Source organism: Convolutriloba macropyga, chromosome 2 (genome assembly GCF_964194025.1).
Source record: "Convolutriloba macropyga chromosome 2, txConMacr16.3, whole genome shotgun sequence".
NCBI classification, from domain to species: Eukaryota; Metazoa; Xenacoelomorpha; order Acoela; family Convolutidae; genus Convolutriloba; species Convolutriloba macropyga.
The window spans coordinates 14,024,021-14,051,319 of NC_134469.1; the positions used below are offsets into that span (position 1 = coordinate 14,024,021).

The following is a 27,299-nucleotide window of genomic DNA, read 5'->3' on the forward strand; positions in this document are numbered from 1 at the left end:
CGATTCCAGTTAAACCTGAAATTTTATGGATTTGACACTGATGTTTCCTGAGGAGAGTCAGCGAACTCCTGTCCCCCAAGTTGGATAAATCCTAGACAAAAGAAAAAGGCAGAAGAAGTTGAATCTCGTCAACCCCGCGTAATACCATCTATTATGGACTTATCATCGCAGTTAGAACCATTTCCGAAAATTTTTGTTTCTCGATTGCAGGAAGAGTCTACCAGAGATTTTGCCCCAAAAAATCACAGCCCTGATAATGATACGGACTTCGATGAAGAAGAGTTTTCAGAAGACTGAACTTAGATTTTCGAACCGCATGAAACTATCAAACACTTACTATTATCACTAGCTATTCAAAACCAGCTATCTTATTTTAGTTGAAATGTTATCAATGTTGTTAATAAATTTTCAATTTTGCATTTTCAATTTTGTTAAATAGGGGGAATCTCATACACGATAACTCATATATTCAATCTTGAGCAGCTGTACAATTTATATAATTAATTTTAATTGAAGGTAATTTCTTAGATATCAGTTTTTTTCTAGTAGTAACCTTTTTTTAATGTTCACATATTTGTCTGTTGTTCAAGTTACTGCATTGGGAAATGTCATTTATTCACAAGTCTTATTATTATCTAAGGTCATTCTCTTTGTTTTGCTTTTCGTGTAGAATTGCCCAATTTAACCTCTGTTTTCGCCACTCGTCTTCACTATCTGTAACCATAATCCTCCTCAAATGGGCTAAATCTACCCCCCTAAGCCCTGACTAGCTATTGACAACGCAGACTGCTCGTCATTCGTTTGAGTGAAGCCCGACGTTAGATACCTGTTTAAATTGCGAGGCAAAAAGCAGTTCCTTAATTCCACAATTGCGAATGACATTTGATTTAGGTATGGGCAGTTGTTTTTGCAAAAATCATTGCAATGATCTAACAGACTTTAAAGTCGCTGTTTTGTCACCGCATTTGAAAGAAATGTTCAAGTTCAAACCACAAGAAAATTTTCTAGCAACAGTTTTGAGAATTCTCGAAAGTGTTGCTTGAAAATTTTCTTGTGCTTTGAACTTGAACAATTCTTTTAAATGCGGAGAAAAAACAGCGATTTGAAGGTGTTTTTGATCATCGTATGATTTTTTCAAAGAAAATTACCCATACCTAAATCAAACGTCATCCGCATTTGTAAATTTAAGAAACTACTTTTTGCCTCGTAATGGAAAATTATTGGCTAACGTCAGGTTGCTCTCAAACGAATGACGCGTAGTTTGCTTCGTCAAAAGCTAGCCAGTGTTTAGGGATGATAGATTTAGCTTGTTCAACGGGGAATGTGGTTACAGACAAAATAATGTAGACAGTGGTGGAGTGTGCTGTGGAGGCTTGAAGTAAGGGAGGGAGCGCAGTAACTGGCTGGGGGATTTAACCTGGAGGCGTCAAATTCTGAGAACTGTCATTCACAACATGAATTTATTCCTCCTAAACAAGTTTGATGTTAAATTGACATACTCATAGACTAGTAAGCGAAATTTCCAGTGGTCAAATGAAAAACATTTTTTTTTCAGAATAAGATAAAAAAAGTATTGATCGAATCATTCATGTGAACAAGACACTGACATTAGACTCTACTCTTTTGAAATTCACAAAACTGAGTTGATGGAATATTAAAATTGCAAAATAAAGACATACCCCGCACATTGCAAAAACATACTAACAGTTGACCCCCTAAAGGTTTTCGGGATTGCAACAGAAACCACAGCCCGCAGATTGCCGGAAAATAGCAGCCGTTTGACGCTTATCGCGCTTGACGCTTTTAGGGAATAAAGAGAAAAAGAAAAATGAAGAGATAGAAAACAAACAAAATTGTTTGCTAAGCTTCAAAACATCTTCTAGTTTGGTGCTGAGTCTCAGTTAGATTACTAAATCAAATTGAATTCAATTTTTAAACTGAAATATATAAAGATCAATGCTTATGTCAGTTAGCAATCGCTCTAATGAAATTTGATAAGTTTTTGCATCATGATTTATTGACCGGGTTTTATCGGTTTTTCTGATTTATTTTTCAATTTTGCCTTTTCGACATTAGCTCTATTTAACGGGTTGGGTAATTAAATATCTAAAAAAATTCCAAAACCATTCAGTTGATACAGTGAGTTGGGTAAGCTACGAGCCAAACAGGAAAATTGTACTTACCAAAATGTATAGCAGATTAAAGAACATAGCAGGAGAAGTTATGAAACACAATCCAAAGAATTGAATTAAAATTTAAAGACTTTGTACCTTACAACCAGATCAACTGAAAAATGCCAGCAAAAATAGACAAACAATCACAAAAGTTAAAAAACTAATATATATTCAAACGAACTAAACAAAAAACGATTCCTCGGACTATTAAAGCTTTTAAACTCGACACTGACTGTTATACATTTAAAAATAGCTAACCCAAGCACAAGCCTCGATAGAGGTTTAAAGACCAAAAATGTTTAACCGACCAAAAAAATCGACAAAGACGAAAATTACTTTAGAAAAAATTTTATGTTTCTTAGTTTCGCATTATTAAAGTTCGAAACCATTTTTTGTTCTCTAGAATCTGATCATTGACTCATTTGCAAAACTGAAAAAAGTTTTGTTGGCCAGTAAGGATCGATATCTTAAGAAATGCAATAAAATTTCAAAAATTTGAAAATACCTGAAAAATTTATTGAGATGTGGCTGAAATTTCTGACAGCAATATTTTCGGAACCAATTCTTTGTCTCCAGAGGCTATCCAATAAACAATCTAAAACTCTTAAAAGTTTTATTGGCTCATAATTATTGATGAATTCAGAAAACAACCTTAAGTTTCAGAAAGTTTTAAAAATGTTTTAACAAAAGTGCGAATTTTCGCCCAGTAAATTTTTAGAACAATTCTGTTTCCACTTGAAAAATTCAAAAACTAAAATCAAATCCTAGAAGAGGCTCCTCTTGGCAACTGAGAACAAAATTTCAAACATAGCAACCATATTGCCAAAAAATAGCCGCGACAGACGTTTGTGGCCTACGATGAGTTGAAACAACTAAAGAACTAAGATTGACAGATCAGATCGACCATTAGCTTCTTAATAGACTACTAGATTTTTTTAGTTAAATTTGGAGATTCCTTTTTTATGAGACGCTTTTGCTCTACAAAGAAAAAGTTCTAAGTGAGCTTTTCCAAAATTAATAGACAGTAATACTCTATCACTCTTAAGACTCTTACTCAGGAATTAGGCCATATAGGTTCGGCACTTATTATATGCACACTATTGACCTTTTATTAGTAACTGTTCATTAAAATTAAAAATCCATGATTGACTTCATAAGTCATTGTTTTGATGAGGTAAGACACGAGAATGACCTAAAAGCTGAAATGACGTCACGAAGACGAATTCCAACTGCAAAGCAGAAGAAGTTACTGAAGTCATTGGAAAAATCAATTCCAAGAGTCAGGGTAAGGCGGACCAAAAACCTGTTGGACGATTTAAAAAATTAGGAGCGCAATAATAATCGCCTGGAATTGCAGACGCGGCTATTAAAAAAGACAAGCATTTCAAAAAATTGAAAAAAGTGCAAAATTCAGCAAAATTGCTAAAACACGTGATACTTAGAAGTTAAACACCATTCCGTTGCCAATAGGAAACAGACAATAGCCTATTATCAAATCCATCAGGGCGTTTTTATGCCCCCGAATCGACATCAATTTTCTCAATTTATATTGAATTGCACATTTCGGGCTAGTCTCTTGCGTTCCGATTGTGCTGAAGCTCCCTGGATCGTGTTGTCGTAGATGAGTTCAAGCGGTAATTGAACTTGTTCTGGTTGGTGGCAAAGTACTGTAACGAGCGTGATGCTCTTCTTTGCTAAAAGAGCTAACATTAATTGCATGGCTTCTCCCAAAGAAGTTCGATGCCTAAAGGGGTCGCCTATGAGATGCTGACTGCGCCATGCCATGCACAAACAATTTTGTGTTCTCTATTTCGAGTTAACTTTCACTAATCGGAAGAGGTTTGCTCTGCGTGTTTAATAATCTTAAAATAGCTTGGGCAGTTGCGTAGCGAATCAACTTGCCAATCCTAGCTCGCTATACGTGTGAGTGGAAACGAGTGGCAAAAAGAGTGGGATTAAATTGGGCAACTGTACACGAGAACTAAAAGAAGGAGAAAGATCTTAGCAACTACTAAGCCCCGTGAATAAATAATAATTCCCATTGTGGAAATTTGAACAGCATACGTACATATGAACAACAGTAAATAACGAAGAGTACTAACTGAAATCAACTTGACATTTATGAAATGACCTGCAAATAAGTTTCAAAGCATTGTACATAAATTGCCTGTATTAGATTGAGTATATGAGTTTTGTTGTATGACAAAGCAGAAAAATATTCAAATTTGAAGCCATTGCGTGGAAGTCAAATATCAAAAAATTTTGAAGCATGACTTAAAATAAGATGTTCAAAAAAGCAACTACAATAGTAGAACGCAAATATGTTTTTACTTTTTTCCTCTCAGACTGTTGCTTGAAATTTTTCTTGTGATTTGAACTTGAACGATTTTTTTAAATGAGGAGTCAAAACAGCAATCTTAAAGTGTGTGTGATCATCGCAATAATTTCTCAAAAATAACTTCCCATATCTAAATCAACCGTCACCCGCATTTGTAAAATTAGAGAAATAATTTTTGCCTCGTTATGGAAAATTTTTGGCTAACGTCAGCCTGCTCTCAAACGAATGGCGCGTAGTTTGCTTCAACTAGACATGGCTTAGGGATGGTAGATATGCTTATGTGAGGTGGAATGGGATTACAGATAGAATAACTTAAACAGCGGTGGAGTGTGCAGTGGAGTGGGCTTGAGTCAAGGGAGGGAGCGCAGTAACTGGCTGGGGGAGTTAAACTGGAGGTGTCAATTTCTGAGAACCGTCATTCACAACATGAAATTATGCCTCCTAAACAGTTTTGATGTGAATTTGACATACTCTTAGATTAGTACGCGAAAGGTCAAGTTGTCAAATAAAAAAAATTTTCAGGATAATTTAAACAAAAGTATTGATCAAATCAGCTTCTAATTTGGTGCTGAGTTTCAGTTAGGTTATTAAACTATATTGAATTCCATTTTTAAACTGAAAGCTACAAAAGCTCAATGCTTTTGTCAGTTAGGAATTGCTCTAATGGAATTTGATAAACTATTGGTTTATGATTTATTGATAGGGTTTTATCGCCTAATCCGATTTTTTTTTATTTTGGTTTTTCGCCATTAACTGTATTTAACGAGTTGGGTAATTAAATGCGTAAAAATATTTAAAATCCATTCAGTTGATACAGTGAGTTGGGTGAGTTATGAGTCAAACAGTAAAATCTTACCTACCAAAAAGTGTCGCAAACTAAAGAATTGAATTATAAATTAAAGAAATTATACCTAACAACAAGATCAACTGAAAAATTCCAGCAAAAATAGACGAACAATCACAAAAGTTGAGAAACTAATATATATTCAAACGAACTGAACAAAAAACGATTCCTCGGACTATTGAAGCTTTTAAACTTGACGCTGACTGTGATACATTTAAATATAGCTAACTCAAGCACAAGCCTCGATAGAGGTTTAATGACGAAAAAGGTTCAGCTGACCAAAAAAAATCGAGAAAAACGAGAATTAATTTAAAAAAAGTTTTATGTTTCTTAGTTTCGCATTATCAAAAAGTTCGAAACCACTTTTTGGTTTCTAGAATCTGATAATTGAATCATTTGCAAAATCTGAAAAAAGTTTTGTTGGCCAGTAAGGATCGATAGCTTAAAAAATGCAATAAAATGTCAAGAAAATTGAAAATAATTGAAATTTTTATTGGATTATGGCTGAAATTTGTGACAGTAATTTTTTCGGAACCAATTTATTGTCTCCGGAAGCTATCCATTAAACAATTTAAAGCTGCTAAAAATTTTATTGGCTCATAAATTTTGATAAACTCAGAAAATGGCCTTAAATTTCAGAAAGCTTTTAGAAAGAACAAGTTTTTACCAAAAGTGCAAAATTTCGCTTATTAAACTTTGCAAACAATTCTTTTCAAAATTCAAAAACTAAAAATGAAATCCTAGATGAGGCTCCCCTTGGCAACTGAGATTGGAAAATTGGAAAAAGTTCCAGCATTTTAATAACTCGAAAAAAATTGCAAAGTTTAATAAAATTGCTAGAACTCGTGATTTTAAAAAGTTAAAAACCATACCGTTGACAATTGGAAATAAACAATAGTCTATTATCAAAACAATCAGAGGTTTTTATGCCATTCCATGAGGATGAAAAAATTTTAAAAAGTAACGCAAAAATCAAAAAATTTAAAAGAAAATTTTTTTTTTAAAACATGCTAAAACTCTTGATATTTATATTTTGAAACTCACTTCATTGCAACTAGAAGCAAGGCATTAATCTGTCTCTTATCAAGCCTTAGAGGAGGTTTTCTGGCTTTTGAGGCTGGAAAACAGCCACAAAATGACAAAATTAAAAAAAAAATTTTGCGGCTGGAAAACAGCCGCAAAAGTTTCGAAACGTAATGTCATTTTTCGTGTTTGCTTGCAGTACCAAAACATGTAGCTGGAACAACGATCACAAAATGTAATTATGTCTAGCAAAAGAAACTTATCAACTTTGACAAACAGCAATTCAAGAATAATCGAAAACAGGTTCGGGAATGATACAAATAAACTTGAAAAATTGCACCATTTTGAACCACTCCTAAAATAGCACCACTCTTAAAATGACCTTTCAGCCATAAATTGAGGTCTTCTCAGCAGCTGTACAACTCGAAGTTTTTCAAAAGCTGCTAATGTAACCTTTGGGTCACTACTGAAACCTGATGCCCACTGGACGTTCCCTGTTCATCGCGTTTTGAGTGAGCAAAGTCGTCGAAAAATGAGTGAAAATGTCTTACAACAAAAAACATAGCAGGACATGTCCTGGATTACAATCCGAAAAATTGTCTTAACATTCAAAATTGAGATTGGTATATTTAATTGTTTTAAATTATTGTTTTTAATAGTTGTTACTATTATTATCATCCCGTTTTGAAAGATCAATGTCATTGAAAAATTTGTGAAAATCTCTTGCAAATAAGACAAAGCAAGATTACAATCAAGTTCCTGCATTGTAAAAAAAGGAGAGCGTCCAAGTAATAACTACTGAGAAGCTGACGGAGCCTATTAGAGAAATGAAACAGATTGAGGCTGAGCGTCTTTTTTTATTTTTCAATTTTTTCAAAATTTTTTGCACTTTTATGTGGGGTTTGAGTTATCATAAACATCTATACTACATTTTAATTTAAAAAATGAGGCCAAAAAAGAGGTTGAAAACCAATACCAAAAAGCATTTACTCTAACAATCTTGGGATCTTTTCCATTTGTACCCCCGCCCCACCCCTATCACCTTATGTGTCCCCCAGTTACAGAGCACGTGCCATTACATAGTAAATCATTATGTAAAAATATGGCACGTGCGTCTGGTGGCGCAAATATTATGCACCCAATAAGCTGGGGGGCACAAACGGAACGGATCCCAATCTTGAGTGACCCCATGCCTTAATAACCGTTTTATCGTGGCATTAATAAACGATTCTTTTCTTTTGACCTTGAAGACATTCGCTATATTGCGCAAGTCAATGATTGAAAGAATTTGAATCAATTCAATTGAATCAGGGAGTAATTGAAAACTGAAGTGAAACAAGCAAGTCGTGATTTATGTAAAACTAAAAACCTCACCAATAGGTAAAACCGAATAAAAAACCCTGCAAAACAACTCCTGAACTGCATTTCAAAGAATTTTCAGAAAACCCAATAAAAGTTGTAGAAAAACAGTAGAAACAGAAGTTAAATTGAACTGAAGATAGTTCAGATAAAAAACCCTACAAGCGATAAGCAATTTTTTGTGTTTTTTGTTTAAATCACCGTTTTTTTACTCCACTTTAAATTAGAGTTTAAAAAAAATCACTCGTTTTTTTGCTCTTATTACTGATTCCTGTGACCAAAATCCATACTTCATTTTACTTCAAAAGTCTTGAAATTAAGTACAGATCTTAAAAAAAGACAGCGCTCCAATATAGCTCAAATTCTGACGGCGGTTATTAGCGTATTAAAATAGTTCATGTTTATAAATTATGTCACAGTTGTTGGAAGTCTTCTTTGTACGCTAGATTTATCAAGTACCTACAGTTTAGGTTGCTTATCAGTTTGTTCAAATTTTTGTTGCTTAGTGTTTTCTGCCACCTTAAAACATTAGTCGTTCCATTCCTGGGCAATGAAGAGTTGTAACCACCAATAATAGTCGTGTTAGATCTGGTCAGGTTGTACACTTTGTGCAGAATGTGATCAGTTATCTGCAGATTGGCAGTATTGTAAACTTTTTTGGTAACATTAATTGGACTGTAAATCAATGCTTCATATGAAGTCAGTAGGTAGCGATTTTGAGGCAGTTTTCTTCTGATCGACAGACCTAAATCCAGGGAAAAAAGACAATAATAATTCTCAATAACCTTTTACAAAACTCTTGCGATAATAGCAATCAATCAATTGCAAAAAAACAGCTAGCTAGTTAATATTATCGGCAGAAGATTTATCGAATGACACGGAATCCTTATTTGGGATAAATTGGATTTTCAGCGTGCTTTACGGTTCACCGGCAATTTTGGGGGGTATAAGCAAAAGCAAAAAGTTTCAGTAATCGGCTTGATCGCTAAAGGTCTTACCCCACTTTCCACCTTTTTCTACACCACTTTCCCGCCCCCTTATTATCTGGAAAGTCAATTTTAGCCATGCAAACAATAACAAAAAGTCGAGAGGAGCATGACAAAAACTATTTACCCACAGCAATGATTATAGCTGATTGGGCGTATTAATTTCTGCTAAAATTTTCTAGTTTTCAGCTCGGACTTACTTTGTATCATTCTAATCGTCCATTGTGGAATATTATTGTAAACTTCAATCAGGGTTTTGAATGTTTTTTCACGTCAAAATCTACAAACCTAATTTAATATTTTTGTTTGAGTTTGAGTTTTCATGTACATTCTAGGTAACGTATTCGTAATTGCACGTATCATTTCTTTGCTGGTAATTTTGCAGGTAATGTTACCTGCAATTTCGCTTACCTGCAAACGTTTCAGGTCAATTTATCTAGACATTTTTTAGAGTGCAGGCCATGTTGAGGTCACACGTCTTAAACCTCATACTTGAACCAATTGAACATACAGGTCGATCTCTTCGTCAAATCATACCCAATCTTTTTAATTTTTGAATAAGGTCGTCACTGTATCACTAGGAAAAAAACGCGACATTCTAGTTAATCCGCTCAAAAGAACGCGGGTAAAATACCGTGGGGGATAGAGGGAGGACTTTGAGTTATTACCCCTGTGACCAGATGTAACAGTGGGCTGCAATAGGTTATGACTTTTGAAAAATTACCTGTGACAAAATGGTGATGTAAAAGTGATGTCTGTAACTGCTTAAAATGGGAGAAAATAAGTTACTTATTATCCCAATACATCGTTGAGGGTTGTTGAGGGGGTAAAATGAAGAGTGGGATAATTTGTCCCGTACAACACACTATTGCAAACCCACTCTTATATCTTTATGGGTGGAGTATTTTGACAATCAATAGCCGCCTTGGATTTTGGTCTCAGAGAAACGAATTTTGACGGATTTTTCTCTGCTAGGTGTGACTTAAAAAGAGAAAGTTAAGAGTTATAATTATTTGCATTGGCGCGTTGCAAGATGGCAATATCATATAGCAAACTTTATAGCACTGTCTTACTTCAGGTTGCGACATCGAATCCAAATATCATTTTGAAAAACGTAGCAGACAGCTTCGGAACGCTAGCTACTGCTGATTAAATACCAAATGTCAATTTAAGACAACAGTTTGTGTTCGTAAGTAAATTTTTGTCTAAAAGCAATTTATGCACAGCCATCAGCAGAAAAAAATAATCTAAAATATTTGAAATATTGCATCAAAAAATTATGTATCAAAAAATGAAATCTGACATAAGAGTTATTGTTAAAATTGAATTGTTCATATCGCTGTTTAAAGAGTTTTTGCTTCAACAGTATTCAGCAATTCCAAGTATCGTGGAGGACTTGCATTGGCTAAAATTGACCATCCGAACGGTGATTATTTCTTGTTTTGGATAACATTGTATACTGTGCATGACATACATACTTTGAACAGGTAATTATGCTCTAAATGATATCTAAAAAATTAAACGTTAATCAGTTATAAGAAAAGACGAACGTTTGCGTCCAAGGTGGAATTTGAGCCATCTTAGGTATACCCGGGTCAACACTTCTGAGTAGCCATACAAGGATCATATATGGTATTATAAAAATCATAACGTATTTCCTAGTAAGATCCTTGTATGACTACTAGGAAATCAAACATGACTACTAGGAAATCATATATTAACCTTGTATGACTACACAGAAATCGTATACGATCCTAGTACGAATACCAAGGATCAAACATATATTTTTCATAGATTTTTAAACCATTTATCTCTTTTAAAAATTTCATTCGGCAAGGACTCACTTATGTGATTCCCCGGCATCACTTTGTGATCCGCCAAAAGACCCAAACGTACAATATCCTTTGTAAATTTGCAAAGTTGGGCACGCAATTATATACACACAATTTATGTACAACCATTCGGTGAAAAAAGTTTATTTACATTAAGAAAGAGTTTGAGTTCTTTTTAAAATTGAGTTTTGGAAATCACTGTATTAAAACATTTCTTCAGCGTCAGGTGGACTCAGCCATTTCAAGTGCCGTGAAGGACTTCTACTGGCTGATATCGACATTGTACTTGAACTGGTCGTTTGACCTCTTGGCTAGCCTCGTAGAGTGTGAGGGACGAGTTTCAATTGCTTCAGGTAAGTAATCTCTTATAATAACTGATCAATACTAAACAAACAAACAAAAAAAAACAAACTAAAATAAATTTGCAAGTTAAAATAAAAAAGAAAGAATTGATGTTCTTTGGTGGGGCTCGAACCACCTTCTGCACATCTGCTTATCGGTTAGTGCACTGGACCAAACCATTGTGCTTCACTTCACTGTAACCTTTCTTAGAGTTCATCTAAATAGAATATGTCTTCTGGTTCAAATCAAGTCGTAGAATGTCATCACTTTAAAGACGAAGAATTTCGTTGTTGTTATTGAAAAAGAAGAGAAAAAAGAGTTTGTTTAAATTGAAGATAATAGGATTGAGATCTAAAACAAATGTGTATTCAACTTCAATTAAAAGAAGTAATGATGTGATAAAAATTGCTACGCTGACCTAAAACGTAAAACAACTGAAACCAAACCGCGCGTAGCACATTGCAACTTGGACTGTTGTTCTTCTTTTCTTTAAACCAGTGGATTATTAATAAAACATGTTCTAAAAGCTGTAATGATATCGAAATAAGAGACAATGGCAAAGCAGGGATTCGAACTTCCGTCGTAAAATTTGTCAATTTTGCGTTCGCGCTTGTAGCCGCTGCACCGTTTCGTTAATATTCAAGTTTAGAAGATATGTTGATAAAATTTGCTGATTGCGACATGAGTTGTGAAAATTTAAAACGAAAAAGAAATGAAGCCTTGGCGAGAGTGGGAATCGAACCGTGGTCGTAAAATATATTTTGTTTGATTACAGTCATGGACGTTGGACGGTCATCGCGACGGGGCCGTTGGTTACTCATTCGAGGGATGAATTAAAATAAAAAAAACTTTGTTTTCCATTTCCAATAAGATTAATTGTATATAGAAAAAAAGAACAAGCGATGAGCTAAAAGTGCTACGCTAACCTGAACCTTAAAACCACTGGAACCAAATCTCGCGCAGCACAAAGCTATAATATTGGATTTTTCTGTTGCTTAAATAATTCAGTGAAGTGTTGCGTAAAGAGTTAAAAAGAAAAAGATGGATGAAAGTTAAGGGAGGAAGGCTTTGGTAATCTGTTCAGCCCCGAATTTGCTAAGCGAGCGGCTGGCTGAACAGAAGGAGACAAAGTAGTAAAATGGAATAAAAGTGAGTTGTATCTGGCCCCGAATTGACTAAGCGAGCGGCTGGCCATATACTCGTAACATGTCTGATAAGTTTAAGAGACGCATGTGGCAGAAATATAAAAAGTAGGAAAACATTCGCAAGTTGATACTTCGCGGCTTCGAACTCCTGTCGATTCGAATTGTCAATTTCGTTTTCTCGTATTTGACCGCTGCGCCATTTTGCTCTGCTGTAACACGTAAAGTAAATCTTTTTGAGCCAGCTGTAGGTAACTGACGCTTTAATCGAGATAGAGCATAAATCAAATAGCAAGAGTTGAAGAGAGTTGGATTCGAAGTTGGTAACAGCTCTAGGTAACTGACGCTTTAATCGAGATAGAGCATAAATCAAATAGCAAGAGTTGAAGAGAGCTGGACTCGCAAAGTTGGGCACGCAATTAATGAGTGAGTCCAAATAGATAAATAATGTTCTGATATTCTCTGAAGCCATCTTATACCTATAAATGCTCTTTTATAAAAAAAAATATTTGGAAAAATTTTTGCAGATAACCTCAAATTCATTTTCTGAGTTCATTTAAGTGGGAAAGTCATTCTTTTTGCCCACACAAAGAATCAATCGTGGAATTCAAATGCGGTATAATAATTTACTATGTCCTCTGACTACATTATAAGGGAATTTGTGAAAGAAATCAATGTTTTATGTGTCATACATGACCTTGTATGATTTCCAGGAAATTTCTTCAACATCAAAAATAATGAAAGATATACAGTTTTTAGGCTTTGAATTTTTTTGTATGATCCCTCTATGATTTCTAGGAAATCATATATGATCCTTGTATGACTACTAAGAAATCATACAAATCATATGACCTTGTATGAATACTAGGAATCATGTATGACCTAGTATGACTACTAAGAATTGTGTATGATGAGCAACTCGGGTAGCCATTAAACTGTAACTGAGAGCAGCAGCGAGTAGTCTTATAGCTTACTCACTTGGTTAACTAGTTCTTCTAATTGTCAAATCACTTTGCGAACCAAGTAGAACAAAAACTAATGAAGCCCAGTGAGTTTTCAACCGACGCCTGGAATGCTGTTTGTGATAAAGCAAGCTGCGCTAAAGCTAACTTGATATTGTCCGAGAACCAATGATATATCTTTTGGCGGATCTTTTCAACAATTTCCCCCCCCCCTTGGTACCTAGTAGAGAATCGCCCCCCTTCTCTGCTATACTTTCTACGACAATATTACTCGGCTTACGGTTAATGTAGCCGAATATGAGTTTGAGCGCAATTGCGGACCGCTGTTCACGGCCATGCCTCTCATGCGCTGTGGGATGAAATCCGGAAATCGCGGGTCGGTTATCGCGGCGAAGCCGCGACGCGCGCGAAGCGCGCCCACCGACCCGCCAGTCGGAAATTCTATTCACTTTGTATTCCAATTCGGCTAATTGGCATAGCATGGCGTATTTTACTTTATTCAGTTTAACATAGTATGCGCATACGTGGAAAGTTGTTAGTCGTCTTTGATTGGTTAATAAATCGATCGCTTAAATTCTATTCAAGAATAGCCCCCCTTTTGCAAAAGGGGCGGGGCAATTGTTGAAAAGATCCCTTAGTTTGAGCTATTTGTACAAATTAAACACAGAGTTTTACGTAAAAATTATTGACGCTCATCTGGCTTTAGGATAACAACAACTAGTAAATGATAAAACTTCAAAGAACTGGCAGTTCTGTGAAAGTCTAGATAAGTAGCAACGATAACTTAAGGGGTATCTAATAAACATTGTTTTTTAAATAAAATAAAGGAAAACTTTAAAAGAAGAGGAGTAATGGGTGAAAAATTCTACTCTGAACCGTAAGAACACGAAAAACCATGTAAAGAAGGAACTTGGATCTTAGTAATTTTTCAAAAAATCTGCGGAGTGTAGAAGAAAAAGTAATAAAAGAGGGAGGGAGGTGAGAGGGGAAAAATGAAGGGAGCTTAAATTTTTCAGTCCTGTAATCGCTCCTGGGCGACTGCTGGAAACAACTCTGAATTGTCTTCAAAGTTCAGAACATGCCATCCTTAAAGAAATCGTATATTATCTTATAAAAATTGTGTCAAAAAGATGAGTCAAAGCTTTCAAATGTTTTGTAACGGCTGCTCTTCTATCAAAGTCAAGGAAAACTTTACACCGCCCAGTTCGTTTCAGCGGTTTCAAATCTGTCCGGATATTGTGTTTTTGCAGTTAACTTTTGTGAACTGTATTATCCGCTATACTGTAGAATGCCGTTGCATTAATTGATATTCAATAATGTCAAATAACTGCTTGTTCAGCTTTGCTGAATAACAAATAACTTTGCTTCAACTAAGCAAAAGTCCAAAATTTCAAATAACCAGTGGGTCTCAAATTAGACGTTTTTCAGTGATGTCTCCTTAACCACAAATACTAGTGAGATAAAATTTCACAGGGTTATGAACGTTACGTAGGCCTACTGTCTGATTTAAAATTAAACAACGCTGGGTAAACTGCGTTTGTGGGGCTACCTTTTATATTTTATACCCAATCTTAATACATGGGCGAAAAACAAAGTCTTGTATATCTTTGCAAACAAGTTTTCAGATCCACCGATCAAGAAACTGGAATCAGCCTAGGCAACTGGTAAAAGAATGAAACAAGAACGAACAGTTTATCTGCTCTGTAACTCTACTTATTAGAACTTGGTTCCGCAATGTGAAAATTTGAGAATTTCAAAGTGAATTCTATTTTCAATAAGTCAGATTAAAGTTAGGCTTTACAGTCACTAATATTATCTACAGAAACAAGACACGATTATAAGTAATTTACCGCTCAAGAAAGTGTGCTTCAATACGCACTGTATGTTAGTTTAATATAACCCAAATTGTAAATTTTCTCTGATTTTTGGTAGTTTTTCAAGCTCCTTTTATGCTGCTAGTAACGTGGATTTACATGTCAAATTCAACTGTTGATTGGTGGTAGATAAGAATGTCGACAGAATGCGAAAAACTTTTCCATAACGTAACCTTTTCAGTGTAAGTTTTGATGTCATGGGAAATTTGTTAACCATGTAGAAGTTTTATCAAATATTCTATATCAATAACAGGTTGATTCGCAATCCAATCGCAAAGAATCTGATGCATTACTGTTAAGCCGTAGTATTGTTTTGCTGGTGGTTGAGGTAGTTCGAGTTTGAGTTTCACTTCATGAATGACGATTGTGTACTAATAATAGTCGCTAACTATAAATGTTGAACAAAATGAACAAACAAATCTGTATGGCTTCAGTAGAATGTAGCATTAAATTTTGCTTGTCATGCTATTCTAAATTGAACTGCTTGAAATGACCTTGAAGCGCTATTCAATTTGATTACTGAGTTGTTAAGCTCAGCCGCAATATGTTTATCTCACAAGATCTCCATAAAAGATTTCTATAAGATCTTACTCGATAAACATTTTTTGTCAGGCAAAATTCTTAACATGTGAGACCTTTTAAGGCAGAATTTTTCTCTTGTAAGATCTAACAAAGGTGAATTTTTATCGTACAAGGTCTTATGAGACCTAATACAATTTTTTTACCTTCTTATCTCATCGTGTAAGACCTCATAATTTCTCTTTCAGTCTTAGTCAGCCGAAGCATAACCTTATAAGTATTTGTAAGACAGTTTTGTAAGAAATTTGTAAGACCTTACACGATAAAAAATTCTCAAATGTCTGGGGTTTCGTTCATAACAATGAGCACTACAGAACCAATAGTTGCCAAAAGCATAAACTTTTTTAAACGACACTGGATAATGGAGCACAGATGGTTTGACTTGTTGAACTTCTTTGTTTAACATGTGTTGTTAAAAAGGTAGAAAGAACTCATTTTAGCAAATAATTTTTGCTGTCATTTAAAAAAATATTTGTATAAAATTTCCGTGTTAAAAATCCTTAAAGTTTTAAAGCATTGAACCAATTTTCACTTCTCTAACTTACGCATTAACATATTCATTTTCGTGATTTATATTTACATAATAATTATTACATTGATGCTATCGTAATGAGATTAAAATGGATGTTCGGGTCACTTCATTGGTTGCTTTGAGAAAAAAAAACTGAGCTAATGTTAAACTCAGCCAATCGAGTACAAAAACATCCAAAAAACACCCTAAAATGATGAAGCGGTACTTTGCGAAAGGACACATACGACCAAAATTGTTGCTTCAAAACTCTTTCGTGAGCAATTGCAAGATGGTATCTGTTTGAACACACAATGTTAGTTTTATACTTTGGCCGATCTTAAAAGATAAGTTTTTGCCTAAGTTAGATTCCACCCGGATATTTAGCGGAAACCATCAGTTGTAATATCACGTATCGCGCTGGCATTTTTTTTCACTGGGTCGACTATCATTAATAAAGTTGAATTAGGAAAATTTGCTGAGGAGAAAAATATGTGAAAACCAATTTGAGTATTTCAAAGAAGCATTTGAAAGTCCCATAAGTATTCGGCATCTCATTACAAACTTGTATAATAAAGAAATCTACAAAACTGTTTCTTGAATAATTTTTCCTCTCTCCTGGCGTTTTGTTTAGTCTTATATGTAGAAAATAGGTTTCTTTCTACTGGAAATTTTCTAACTAAAGTTCAGACAACAGCTTTCCAGGTTGAGATGCTTTACTGAATTGAAAATATGTTCACCTCACCAAAAAAGTTAGACAAAAACCGATTTAATTGGGATTTTGTGCTGGATTCGAAAACTGCAATTGAATTAAGACTTTTTTCCAACAAGCCCTCAGAGAAATGGATTTCACAGTTCTGTCAAATTGGAATTATGACCGTTATAATCAATTTTTTGATTGGTTGACTGATCAACAATTTTTGAGCTTGAAGCCTTCAACAGTTTTTAGTTGAAATAAATCCTTTTTTGCGCTGTATTTTTATATTTCAGTTGAATTCCAAATTTTGAATTTTGTATTCAATGCAAGAGGATCTTGAGGGCAAGGTAACAATTTTGAATTTTTTGAATCTTTTTTGCTAAATATTATATATGTTTCTTCCTTATAGAAGATTGATTAATAATAAAATTTGATAAATTTGATCTACTATAGATCTCAATGGGGTTATTAATGGTTCTCAATGGGAGAATTAAATTTTGTCGGCGACTTTTTTAACATTGTTGAACTGTTGAATCTTTTTTGGGCTCAATTAGTCATATATTTCCTGTTTTGAGGAGCCCGTACTTTACGTTATTTTCAACATGCTTTATTTTAAAGCTGTTCTCTGAGCTCCCCCGTTTTGTCAAAGAGTATAAATATGGGGGCATTAAAAAAAGTGTGAGTATGAAAAAACAAAACAAACTTATGCGTTTCGACGTGAGTTTGGATAGGGGTACTTATTTTTGGATAGGGGTTACCAGGACAAACCTCTCAATTTCAATTGTTAGAAAAACTAATTCATTTGCATTCTTAAATTATACTACTTTCTCGAGGAAATTAAAAATTTCTCAATTGTTAGCACAGGCTTATGTTTATTCACAAGTCTGAACAATGGTATTCAATGTTGTCCGCAATCTAATTTTGTTACGCAACATGTTGTCTAAGGCCGTTCAGTTAAAAATGAGACGAAACAACGTAAATTCCCCAGCCGAAAAACAGCGAAAAATCAGAAAGAAGGTTTATTCATCAATTGTAAATTTTTGCAAACATATTGCATTAAGAAAGTTTACAAAATTTTGCATTAGGTTATAATAAACTGTTCATTTAATTGAAAACGTTTGCTACAGTCGACTGAGCCACTTATCAAGCACATGAGTAAAAAGAGTCGGCTGTCTACTTCAATTACCTTTCGTGTGCTAAAAAGCGAACAAATAGCTTGAGTATATTTTGTCAGCAGATTTTCAATTGATAATAAAAAATACTGTTTGCTAACGAACTTCTGGATGTACAAAATCTATTTGATCAATTTGTTTTCTGACCAATTAAAAACCAAATTTTTCGTCCTAACCAGGATCTGCAAATAATAATTTTTTATCTAGTTAATTTTTCATGCTTCCGTTTTCAAAATTGAACAACAAATACTCTTGCGCTGGCATCCAACGCTTAGAGCTAGCTGCAAAAATGCTACAATTTCCTCAATAATGAATTTATAGTTTGTAATTACTGCATTATTTCTTAAATAATTTTTCATAAACTACTTATTTGTCAAAACTATAAATTTTCCATCATTTCTCGATTGCTGAGTGGACAGGTGATCGAGGACAACTGGATGGCGTGGAAGAAGTTTAGTAGTATTGGGGTCAAGATTAGTAGTATTTGGACATGGGAGTATAACGATGTAAGAGTGGTGGGGCTGCCAAGGGGATTGGGAAGTGGTGTAAGGGTAGCAAAACTTCTGTTACCCCTGAAGAAGATCATTTCACACCCCTTGAAGCCCCCCTCTCTAATTTTTTCTTGAATGTACTCATATGTTAAATTTTTCTGTGCTGTATTTTCCCAAAGATTCAAAGACTAAGAAGCACCCTCCAGACATTAAAGTTGTGTCCTCAAAACAGTTTCGGTGAATCGGATACTTAGACCAGTAAGGCGTATTTTTGAAGACGAAATGTCAAATGGGTCAAACAAAAAATCGGTCAAGCAACATAAATCGCAAAATCGCATAAAAAAGACCACAGGATTAATATAATTACTACAAACTTCGTTTGACAACAATTAATAATATGAATTTTGGGCTAATCCATTTAAAAAATGTTTATTTTTTTCTAACCGTACTGAACATCCTTGCTAATGATGTCGCAAATGCTATGAAGTCCTGTCTTGTTGATCAACTCTGCAGTGTCACTCCGAGATGACAGGATGCCTCTTGGATCACGAAACAGATGAATTATTTTGAAGTGAGGATTCTGGTGAAAAAATTTCCTCGTCTCCCATTTGAAGTTCAACCGGATGGTTTTGATAACCAACACAGTTTCAGAGTTGTTGCATTCATTTGTCAATTCTGTGAAGTTAACTTTCCCATCCGACAATGCAAGCGTATCCTGAAAATTCAACCAAATCCTGAGCCAAATAAATTCAACTTTTTTGTTTTGGACTTCAGAAGCTAAACACCATAACTGGCGAGCTCCACTAACAAATTACTGTAGCTGTTATTACATTTAACCAATTATATACGAAAGTAGGGTTCTTGTGTAAGTTAAGACCAAGATTTTTTATTGTAGACTTTGATATTTTGTAGAGTGATATTGCTACCCTGGGCAGTTTAGTACAATTCCTCATGTACGACAACAAAATATATCCTCAATTACCGATAGGATCAATACAATAATTTCAACTGTTGGTTTCTCTATAAATAATTCGTTTGATTAAAAATAAGAAAAAGATTGAAAGTGTTTGTTTTCGTGGTTTATTAGGTAAATTGAACTTAAAAAAGAAGGATTTGAATGGCTCGAGATGTCTCTAGTTACTTGTCGGAAAGTTGTATTTGAATTCAAAATCTTCCAGGAAACTTGCAAGATTTCACACTGAAAATGTGTGTATACAAAAAAAGGTCAGTTAGGTTCAGTTCTGCTGATCAAAAATTCAGGTAATAGTCTTTTCCTTTGGTTTTCAGTTAATTTCAGCTACCAAATATGCACAAATAAATTTTCCAGGTTTCAAAAACTTGCAAAATTCTTGCAAAATTCTAAATCCGGTCTAATTTTTTCTCATTGAACTCTGTTTTGTAATTTGTTCAATTAACAAAAACTTGCTTCAAAGATGTTTTCTAAAACGTCTGTACCCTGATTTACTTTTCTGCCTTGGTTAATATCTTGTTAGATTCTTGCAGCAACCTTGCAAGTTCTGAATCATCTTGCAAGACTTTCGCAAGATTTGAATCCGCTCATCGCTAGGCAAATTTTGTTTCTTCGTTTTTGTTTCCAGGCAAAAAAAAATACCGACTAACGTAGGACTAATCGCTCTCAAACGATTTGCGAGAGGTTGGCTTTGGTAGTAGTCAGCTGGTGCTCAGGGATGATAGCATGGGGAGAGGGGAGGGGTGGCAGGCGATGGGGGGGGTAGAGTTGTGGATGCGCTGGACGAGAGAGAGAGAGAGAGAGAGAGAGAGAGAGAGAGAGAGGTCCAAATCGCCGGGATGGAGGAGTGTGGATGGGTCTGTGTTGGGTGGGTGGGTAGGGGGGGGGGGTTGAATGAGATTGAGGGGGGATGGCAGAAGGGGTCAAAATTTTATGACTAAGAACAGCCATTCACACCTTAAAATTTTCTCCTCAAACTGTCTCAGCCAATCGCATAAATAAAGACTAGAAAGTCGTAAGGCTCTTAGAGAGCTGCTCGGCTACTTAATACCCCACGAGGGTCACACAAAAAATCAAATGGGTCACACAAAAAATTGATCAAGCGAAAAATTGCATAACAAACGACCACAGGACTATTATAATCACTAAAAACTTCGTTTGAGAGCAATTGAAAACCTCGTGACGACTCAGCATTTTCATAAATGTTGTTAAACTTTCCAAGTTTGAATCATGGTGAGAACACAAGAAAATTTGAACGCAGAAAAATTGTTCTATTTTCCAAAGTTGCTAATCGAGAACTTTCATCATAACGCAATGAAATAATGCAGTGCCCAATAATTAAATCAAAATCAGTTGCAGTCAGGTGTAAATTTGTTGTGGGTTATTACGAATATTCATTGGCACTATAGAATCATTATGGATACAGGCTCCAATACTCTACTTATAAGTATTCTATAACTAAGGTCATATTTATGTATGACCGAGTGCTGACTTAAATTGTTGAGACTTTTTTAGTCTCTGTCTTTGACAGTGTAATGATCAAATTGAATTGTCCTTCTTTAAAACCGATTATTTTTCGAAGACTAGATTTCTGCCCATCCAGGCCTCTTTACTCAGTGAAAAGTGAATTCGTTATAAAACTTGAATATCTTCTATGTGTGCCAGTAAAAAAACTAGGCGCAATCAGAAAAGTAAAAATTGTCCTTAAAGATAGAATTGTTTTGGGAACAACCATTGTCTAACTCGCCAACACCGTGGGGAAAAAGTCTGCACAGTCCATTCTTTCTTTACAAAAGAGATTGATTGGAGCTGAAATCATCATTAAAGTTGAAATCCAATAGCGAGCTTAAAGGCTCTAAGTATATGTTACAGTATAGTTCTGGGAAGCCTAGGGCCATTAGAGCTCAAAGCCGAGGGTGCTTGCGCCAGAGGCTGAGATCAAATTGCCGAAGGCTTCCCAGAACTATACTCTGACTTATTTAGACCCCAATTTTGCTGTTCAAAACTCAAAGAGAGAATTCAATAAAAATTTATAGTAACATTGCAACTCTCGTGCTGCGAATCAATACAATAATTGAATAATCGTTCAACCCAAATATCTTTTTTCTGAATTCCCTGATATTATTGTAGGAGCGCATGAATTGAAGAGATCGTCAGCTGGCTCTGTTGTTTCATTGTCATTGTAGTTTTGAGAAAAATGAGCAACTTATAAAAAATATTTCTTTATATTGACTAAATTATAGACCTTAAAAAAGTCCTCTTTGCCAAAGTTGTTATATTTTGTGACTGTTTCCTGTTTTGATTTATCCCCTTTAATTATCTTTGAAAAGTGTGGGCTTTGTCTCATGAGAAAAAAATTGGCTGACAATAAAATTTTCCATGAAACATGCCTTAAGGCTTCCAAGAAAATTTTCCAAGAAGTTTGCTCAGTTTTTTGCTCATTTTATACCATTTATACTCAAATAAGTGGGACGCTTGAAAAAGTATGAAATAATGACTTCTCTTTTGATAAACTTTCAAAATTAGTGATCGAGCCTAACTTTATTGTTGATCTCCTTTAACAGCGAAATTGAGGTCTAAGAGAAATTAATACCCTCGGCTTGCTACCCGATTATCTCGTTTTTGAAGGCAAAATGTCAAATGGGTCAGACGAACAATTGGTCAAGCAAAAAATTGCAAAAAAAGAAAGACCACAGGACTTATATAATTGCTACAAACTTCGTTTGAGAGCAATTAAAAACTTAAGTTGAAAATAAGCGAAACTTTGCCAAGAGTGTAATATTAAAGTCAAATGATTCAGCGTTAAGATAACATTCATCTTTATTTTAGACGCTCATAAAGTTTTAAAATTGTTCAATCTCAATTTTTGAAGCTAGCTATTAAAAAAAATGGAGGTGATTTTGAGATAATCATTAATGTAAGGAAGCAGTCCTTATCATATCTTAATTCTCTGATCTTATCAAGCGCAAGTAAATTTAATTTTTGAAGATCTTTAATAAAGTAATTTTCGGTCTGCCTATTTAGTTACTTGCACTGACAAAGTTACTTGCTTGAAAATTTCTGTTAATTTATACAAAAATGACGGATTCGGTTTGTTATTGGACGCTCAGATTTCTTTTTTCATTACAATTTGCAATTGCATGAAATCAATTACACAAGTAGTTTTGTCGAGCTTTGTTGAAAACGCAAAAACAAAAACAATAACGCAAAATCAAAAGGATTTGACCGCAAACTTTTGTACTTCATCAGTATATGGAGCAAAAATCAGCTTTGTCCGCCAATCACAAAAGGAAAAAGTCAGTTAAGAGAAGCAATAAGTAAGCAATGCACTTGAGAGTTGTGGTGTGCCATGAAAAACTCTTTAAAAGGCAAAAACAGGATTTAGTGGAGACATCGTTACTTAGCGGAGAAAGAGACCTCATTACTTAGTAGAGACCTCATTTAGTGGAGACTTCATTTAGTAAGTACTTCATTACAGGTATCTGCTAAATCATTCTTTCTGGCTTTTAAAGAGTTTTTCGTGGCATACCACAACTCTCTCATTGCTTTCTTTTTGCAAAATTAACTCCATTTTTTCTTTTATGATTGGCAGACAAAGCTGATAATTTGTTTTTGTGCTGTTTTATCTTCTGTTGAGAAAACTGAAATGAATTTGAAATAGTAATATTCGAACCTCTTGATTTTTGAGGAAAATTATGCAACTTTATTATTAAAAAAATATTGCAGATTTTTGGATTTTAAGAGTCCACCTTTTCATCAGTTAGAAATATAAGTGTTTTAAAATAACTGATAAAAAAAGGTTATGGAATGAAAAGGTTATACATTTATTTTTTTTCTTTAAATTTCCAAGGGTTGGAATATTATGTGCATATTACCAAGCCTCCTTGATACTGTTCTCGCAACAAAGAAGTGACAGTCCTGAAAGTATGCATCTATTCACCATGTAATGGATCTCGATCACTCACCGAGATTACGTGAAGAAAAAATCCTTTCTTTGGTGTTGCTAATCCATCTTCGTCGATTGTCTCAAATAAATAGTTGAAGCGACACTCGTTAAGATCCTTAAGTGCACTAATATAGTCAATACGATTGGACTCTGCAACTCTTAAGGGCTCAAAGAGACAGAGAACCCGTTCGTGTAGGTTGATGATTTCACTCAACAGAGTTGAACCAGTTCGCGCATACCCCAAAACAAGCACCCTTTTTGGAACACCACTGTAAATGAGCAACTATGAGGTAAAACTCATAAAAAAAGTTTTAAAAACTGTACGCAGCCAAACAAACACGTGTTATTATTACATAAAGAAAATTTTTCTTATATGTAAGGTTACATGAGATTACTAAACCATAAAATGGTGAATATATGGTTCCTTCAAACAGCAGGTAAATACAGTATCAACTAAAAATTCCTTATAGTTCTACAATTTTACTGTTGCGAGTTACAGAGAAGTAGAATTTTTGACATCTCTTTTGCGAACTTTTTCAGATTGCTTGGAGATGAAGTATGTGTATTGTTCAAAGATTTTTTGAATTGTGTGTATTGTTATTTGATAACTTAAACACGAAAGCTGTAATGACCTTGTAAGATTTTTTAAGTTCGACCATTTTTCATATTCTTCAAGTTGAATGGGTTAACTGAACTGAACTACTTCATATCTGATTGATGTGTTATTTGGTAGACGCTGTTAATACAAAAGTGGTTTTAAAGATTTTCGCACTACAAGATTTTTGTAAAATCTTCGATATTTTTTTGACAGTTTCGTACATTTTGCCTCTGTTTCTCGTCTCTCAAAGGTAGAGCGGAACTTCTGTTGGCAAACACGATAATTATCTCCAGAAAAAAAGCTGATTTCTCTTGTAATTGTACAATAATCCGTTTTTTACCATTTTTTAAAGAGCATTTCATCTTTTTGTTTTTGTTTGGACCTTGCTCTGGAATAACTCTTTGAACTGCCAAATCTTTTGTTACAAAGCCTGTTTTTTAGGATTTTTGATTGCTTAGCGGAATGATAGGAACTTTATGTAAATATTTTATTTTCTTCCATTTTTTCAAGTGTTTTTGAGAAAAAGAATTTCCCCCATTTCGTTGGCTCAGAGTGATGAGAAAGATGTGGTCAAAGTGATGTGGTTATGATAAGACATACTGCTCATTTGTATGAATCGGTATCAATTGTTTACACGAAACTGCTGTTGAAGATTGTGAAAATTTTAATGGAGAGTGTGGCATCTCCCGTATTAAGGAGTTGTGCTTGTGGTTTTCATATCGTAAAAAGATATCTTTTACCAAGGAGTTTATTCAGTATTTTGCTAAAATTTTCTAAGAGCGGGGTACCAGATAAAAAATGTTTCGAATTTTGCTAAATTAATTTCTAAGTTAATTTGGGTGGTTGACACATGATTGGTGGTGCGGTAGTGGTAGCACCTGAAACTACACAATTTTACTCCGCGTAATCTTTTTTTCCAATTTCTATTTTTATCAACCAATTAAAAGCGTTATAGTGAGTTAACAATTTCTTTAATTCGTTTAAAGCTATTCAAATTTCTTTCTAAAATTTTCGTTTCACTAACCCTCGGAGTAGTCTCTCTCTGTGTGTTTTTTATTTGGATTGTACTCTAATGCATTGATTTTTAATTCATGAGTTTCATTTTTAGAGTTTTGCCAGCGTTTATTTTCTCTTTCGTCCTGCATTCCATTTTCAAATTTTCAAGTTTTTTTGAAAAGTGGCTCACACTAAACGTTATTCGCAGTTTGTAGAACTCTTGATCAGTTAAGGACTCAGTTTTTCAATGTACTGTTTGATTTTGATGTACATTAAGATTTTGATGTACTGTTGATGGAAAAATCAACATTTTGATTGTACATTAAGATTTTGATGTACTGTTGATGGAAAAATCAAGGAAAAGACAGTTATCAAAGTAAACAATTATTGAAAATTTCCTCATTGGTGGTTGTTTTTTTTGGCAATTTAAGTGTCCAAAAATATTTGTTTAGAGATCTCAAAATTACTAGCATGTAGATAAGGACAATCTGAAAAAGTGCATTTAATTTCAATAGCTGTTTTCCTCCGTTGGCGTAAAAAGACAACCACAAAAAATTGTCGATAAGAGATGAAAAGAGACTGACAGGTTGAGCAAATGGTCTCATATTATATTATTTTTAAACGTTCGACAAAAAGCTGCAAATAAGCCGTCCCTAAAATTCCCGTATTCTCTTCTTTACTCAAATTGAGGCCAATTTGATCAATTGGTGCTACATCGAGCAAAAAATTTTGGCACTTTATTTTTTTTCCTCTGTTCCTGTTCAATCCCTTTTTTTGTTTAAGCTGGGTTGCGCAATCTTTTGTGCAAATGCTTGCAAATTTATCTATAAGGTACCAACATTATAGCAATGAACTAACAGTTTCTAATAGGGTTTTTCGTCAAACGTTTAAAAATAATATGAAATGAGACCATTCGCTCAGTCTATAAATTTCATCTGTTTTTTAAAATTTTTTTGGTTGTGTTTTCTCGCTGAAGGAACACAGATATCAAAAATTTAAACCTCGTTTTTCATATTGCCCAAATATACCCCATAGTGGTTTTGAAAACTCTAAACAAGTTTTGTTGGAAACTTAAACTATCAAAAAATACAACCGCCGATGAAGATGAATTCAAAAACTGCTGGTTTTGATAATTCGCTTTCTTAAATTGTCGTCAACAGAACATTAAATTTTGAACAAATTTTTAAAAAAGTGAGTCCTTAATTGATCATAACTATGACAAACTGCGAAAAACGTTTTGTGTAAACCAATTTTCAAATAAGATTGAAAATGGAAGGCAGGACAAAATGAAACCCATGCATTAAAATTATTAAATTAGAGAGCAAATTAAACCAAAAAACACAAAAAAGGTTAAATTCAAAGCTATTGCTAGGGTCAGTGAAAGCAACAAATTTGCAAAAAAATAATAAATAGCTCAGTTTTTAACTCCTCAAATTAAAATTCACAATGATAATTGACATTCAGCAGCAACCTCTTGACACAATTGATACCGATTCATACAAATGAGCAATATGTCTAATAACAATCACTTTCTGACCAATTTGAGCCAGCAAATTAGAGGAAATATTTTTCTCAAAAACACTTAAAAATGGAAGAAAACTAAAAAAATATGAATAAGGACCTATCCTTCTGCTAAGTAACCAAGAATCCTAAAAACAATTTGGATAACAGAAAATTTGGCAGTTCAACCAATTATTCCAGAGCAAATAATCACTCCAAACAAAGACAAAAATATTAAATGCTCAAGCAAAAAATGTAAAAACCGGAAAACTGAGCCATAACTATTCTGAAATTATGTTAAGATTAACAAAAAAATCAGTAGTTTTTCTGGAGATAATTACGCTGTTTGCCAAAAAATAACTGAGTTGAAAATTTGCGACTCAAAAATTAGAGGCAAAAAAATACAAAACTGTCAAAAAACACCCAACTTTGACAAAAATTAATTAACTATAAATCTCTGAAACCACAATTTTTTTATATAACATCTACCTAATAACACATCAACCAGATATGATGTAGTTCAATTGACTCCGATATGAAATATGAAAAAAAAAACCAAATTTGAAAGCATTGAAAAAAATTTAAAATTCCTTTCATTTTTCGTGTTTAAGTTATCAAATAACAATACACATACCTCATAAATTTTTTTAGTTTGAAGCGATCTCAGAACTACTTAAACTATGACGTTCCGTGAGCAACGACAAAATTTTTTTATAAAAGAACCTGAATCACCAGAGCATTCAACAAGTTAGTTTCTGAAACTAGGAAAAAGTAATTATTTGCATATTTGGACCAATTGTTTAGCCCCAATGATTACGTCTCTTTCACTGTTTACCTTTTATTCAAAGAGGAAGAAATTTGATTGTTTTTTAGCATCTGAAGCTGAACTTTTGCCGCTGAGTTTGTTCAGTCAAAAGTTTCCCCCAAAACACAGAAGTGTGAACAAGATTGCAAACAAGAGCTTAT

At 34.2% G+C, this 27,299-nt stretch overlaps 1 protein-coding gene across 1 annotated transcript in view; it reads right to left on the minus strand.

Moving 5' to 3' along the window:
- Positions 1 to 8,146: 8,146 nt before the first annotated feature.
- LOC142334826 (carbohydrate sulfotransferase 1-like) overlaps positions 8,147 to 27,299 on the minus strand; it is a 64,133-nt gene continuing 44,980 nt past the window's right edge. Inside the window, exons 2-4 of the mRNA XM_075383151.1 lie at positions 23,259 to 23,508; positions 18,768 to 19,038; positions 8,147 to 8,483 (exon numbers count right to left, since the gene is read on the minus strand). Coding sequence (XP_075239266.1) covers positions 8,152 to 8,483; positions 18,768 to 19,038; positions 23,259 to 23,508 — 853 coding nt within the window. The 3' untranslated portion in view covers positions 8,147 to 8,151. The remainder of the gene's footprint in view (positions 8,484 to 18,767; positions 19,039 to 23,258; positions 23,509 to 27,299) is intronic.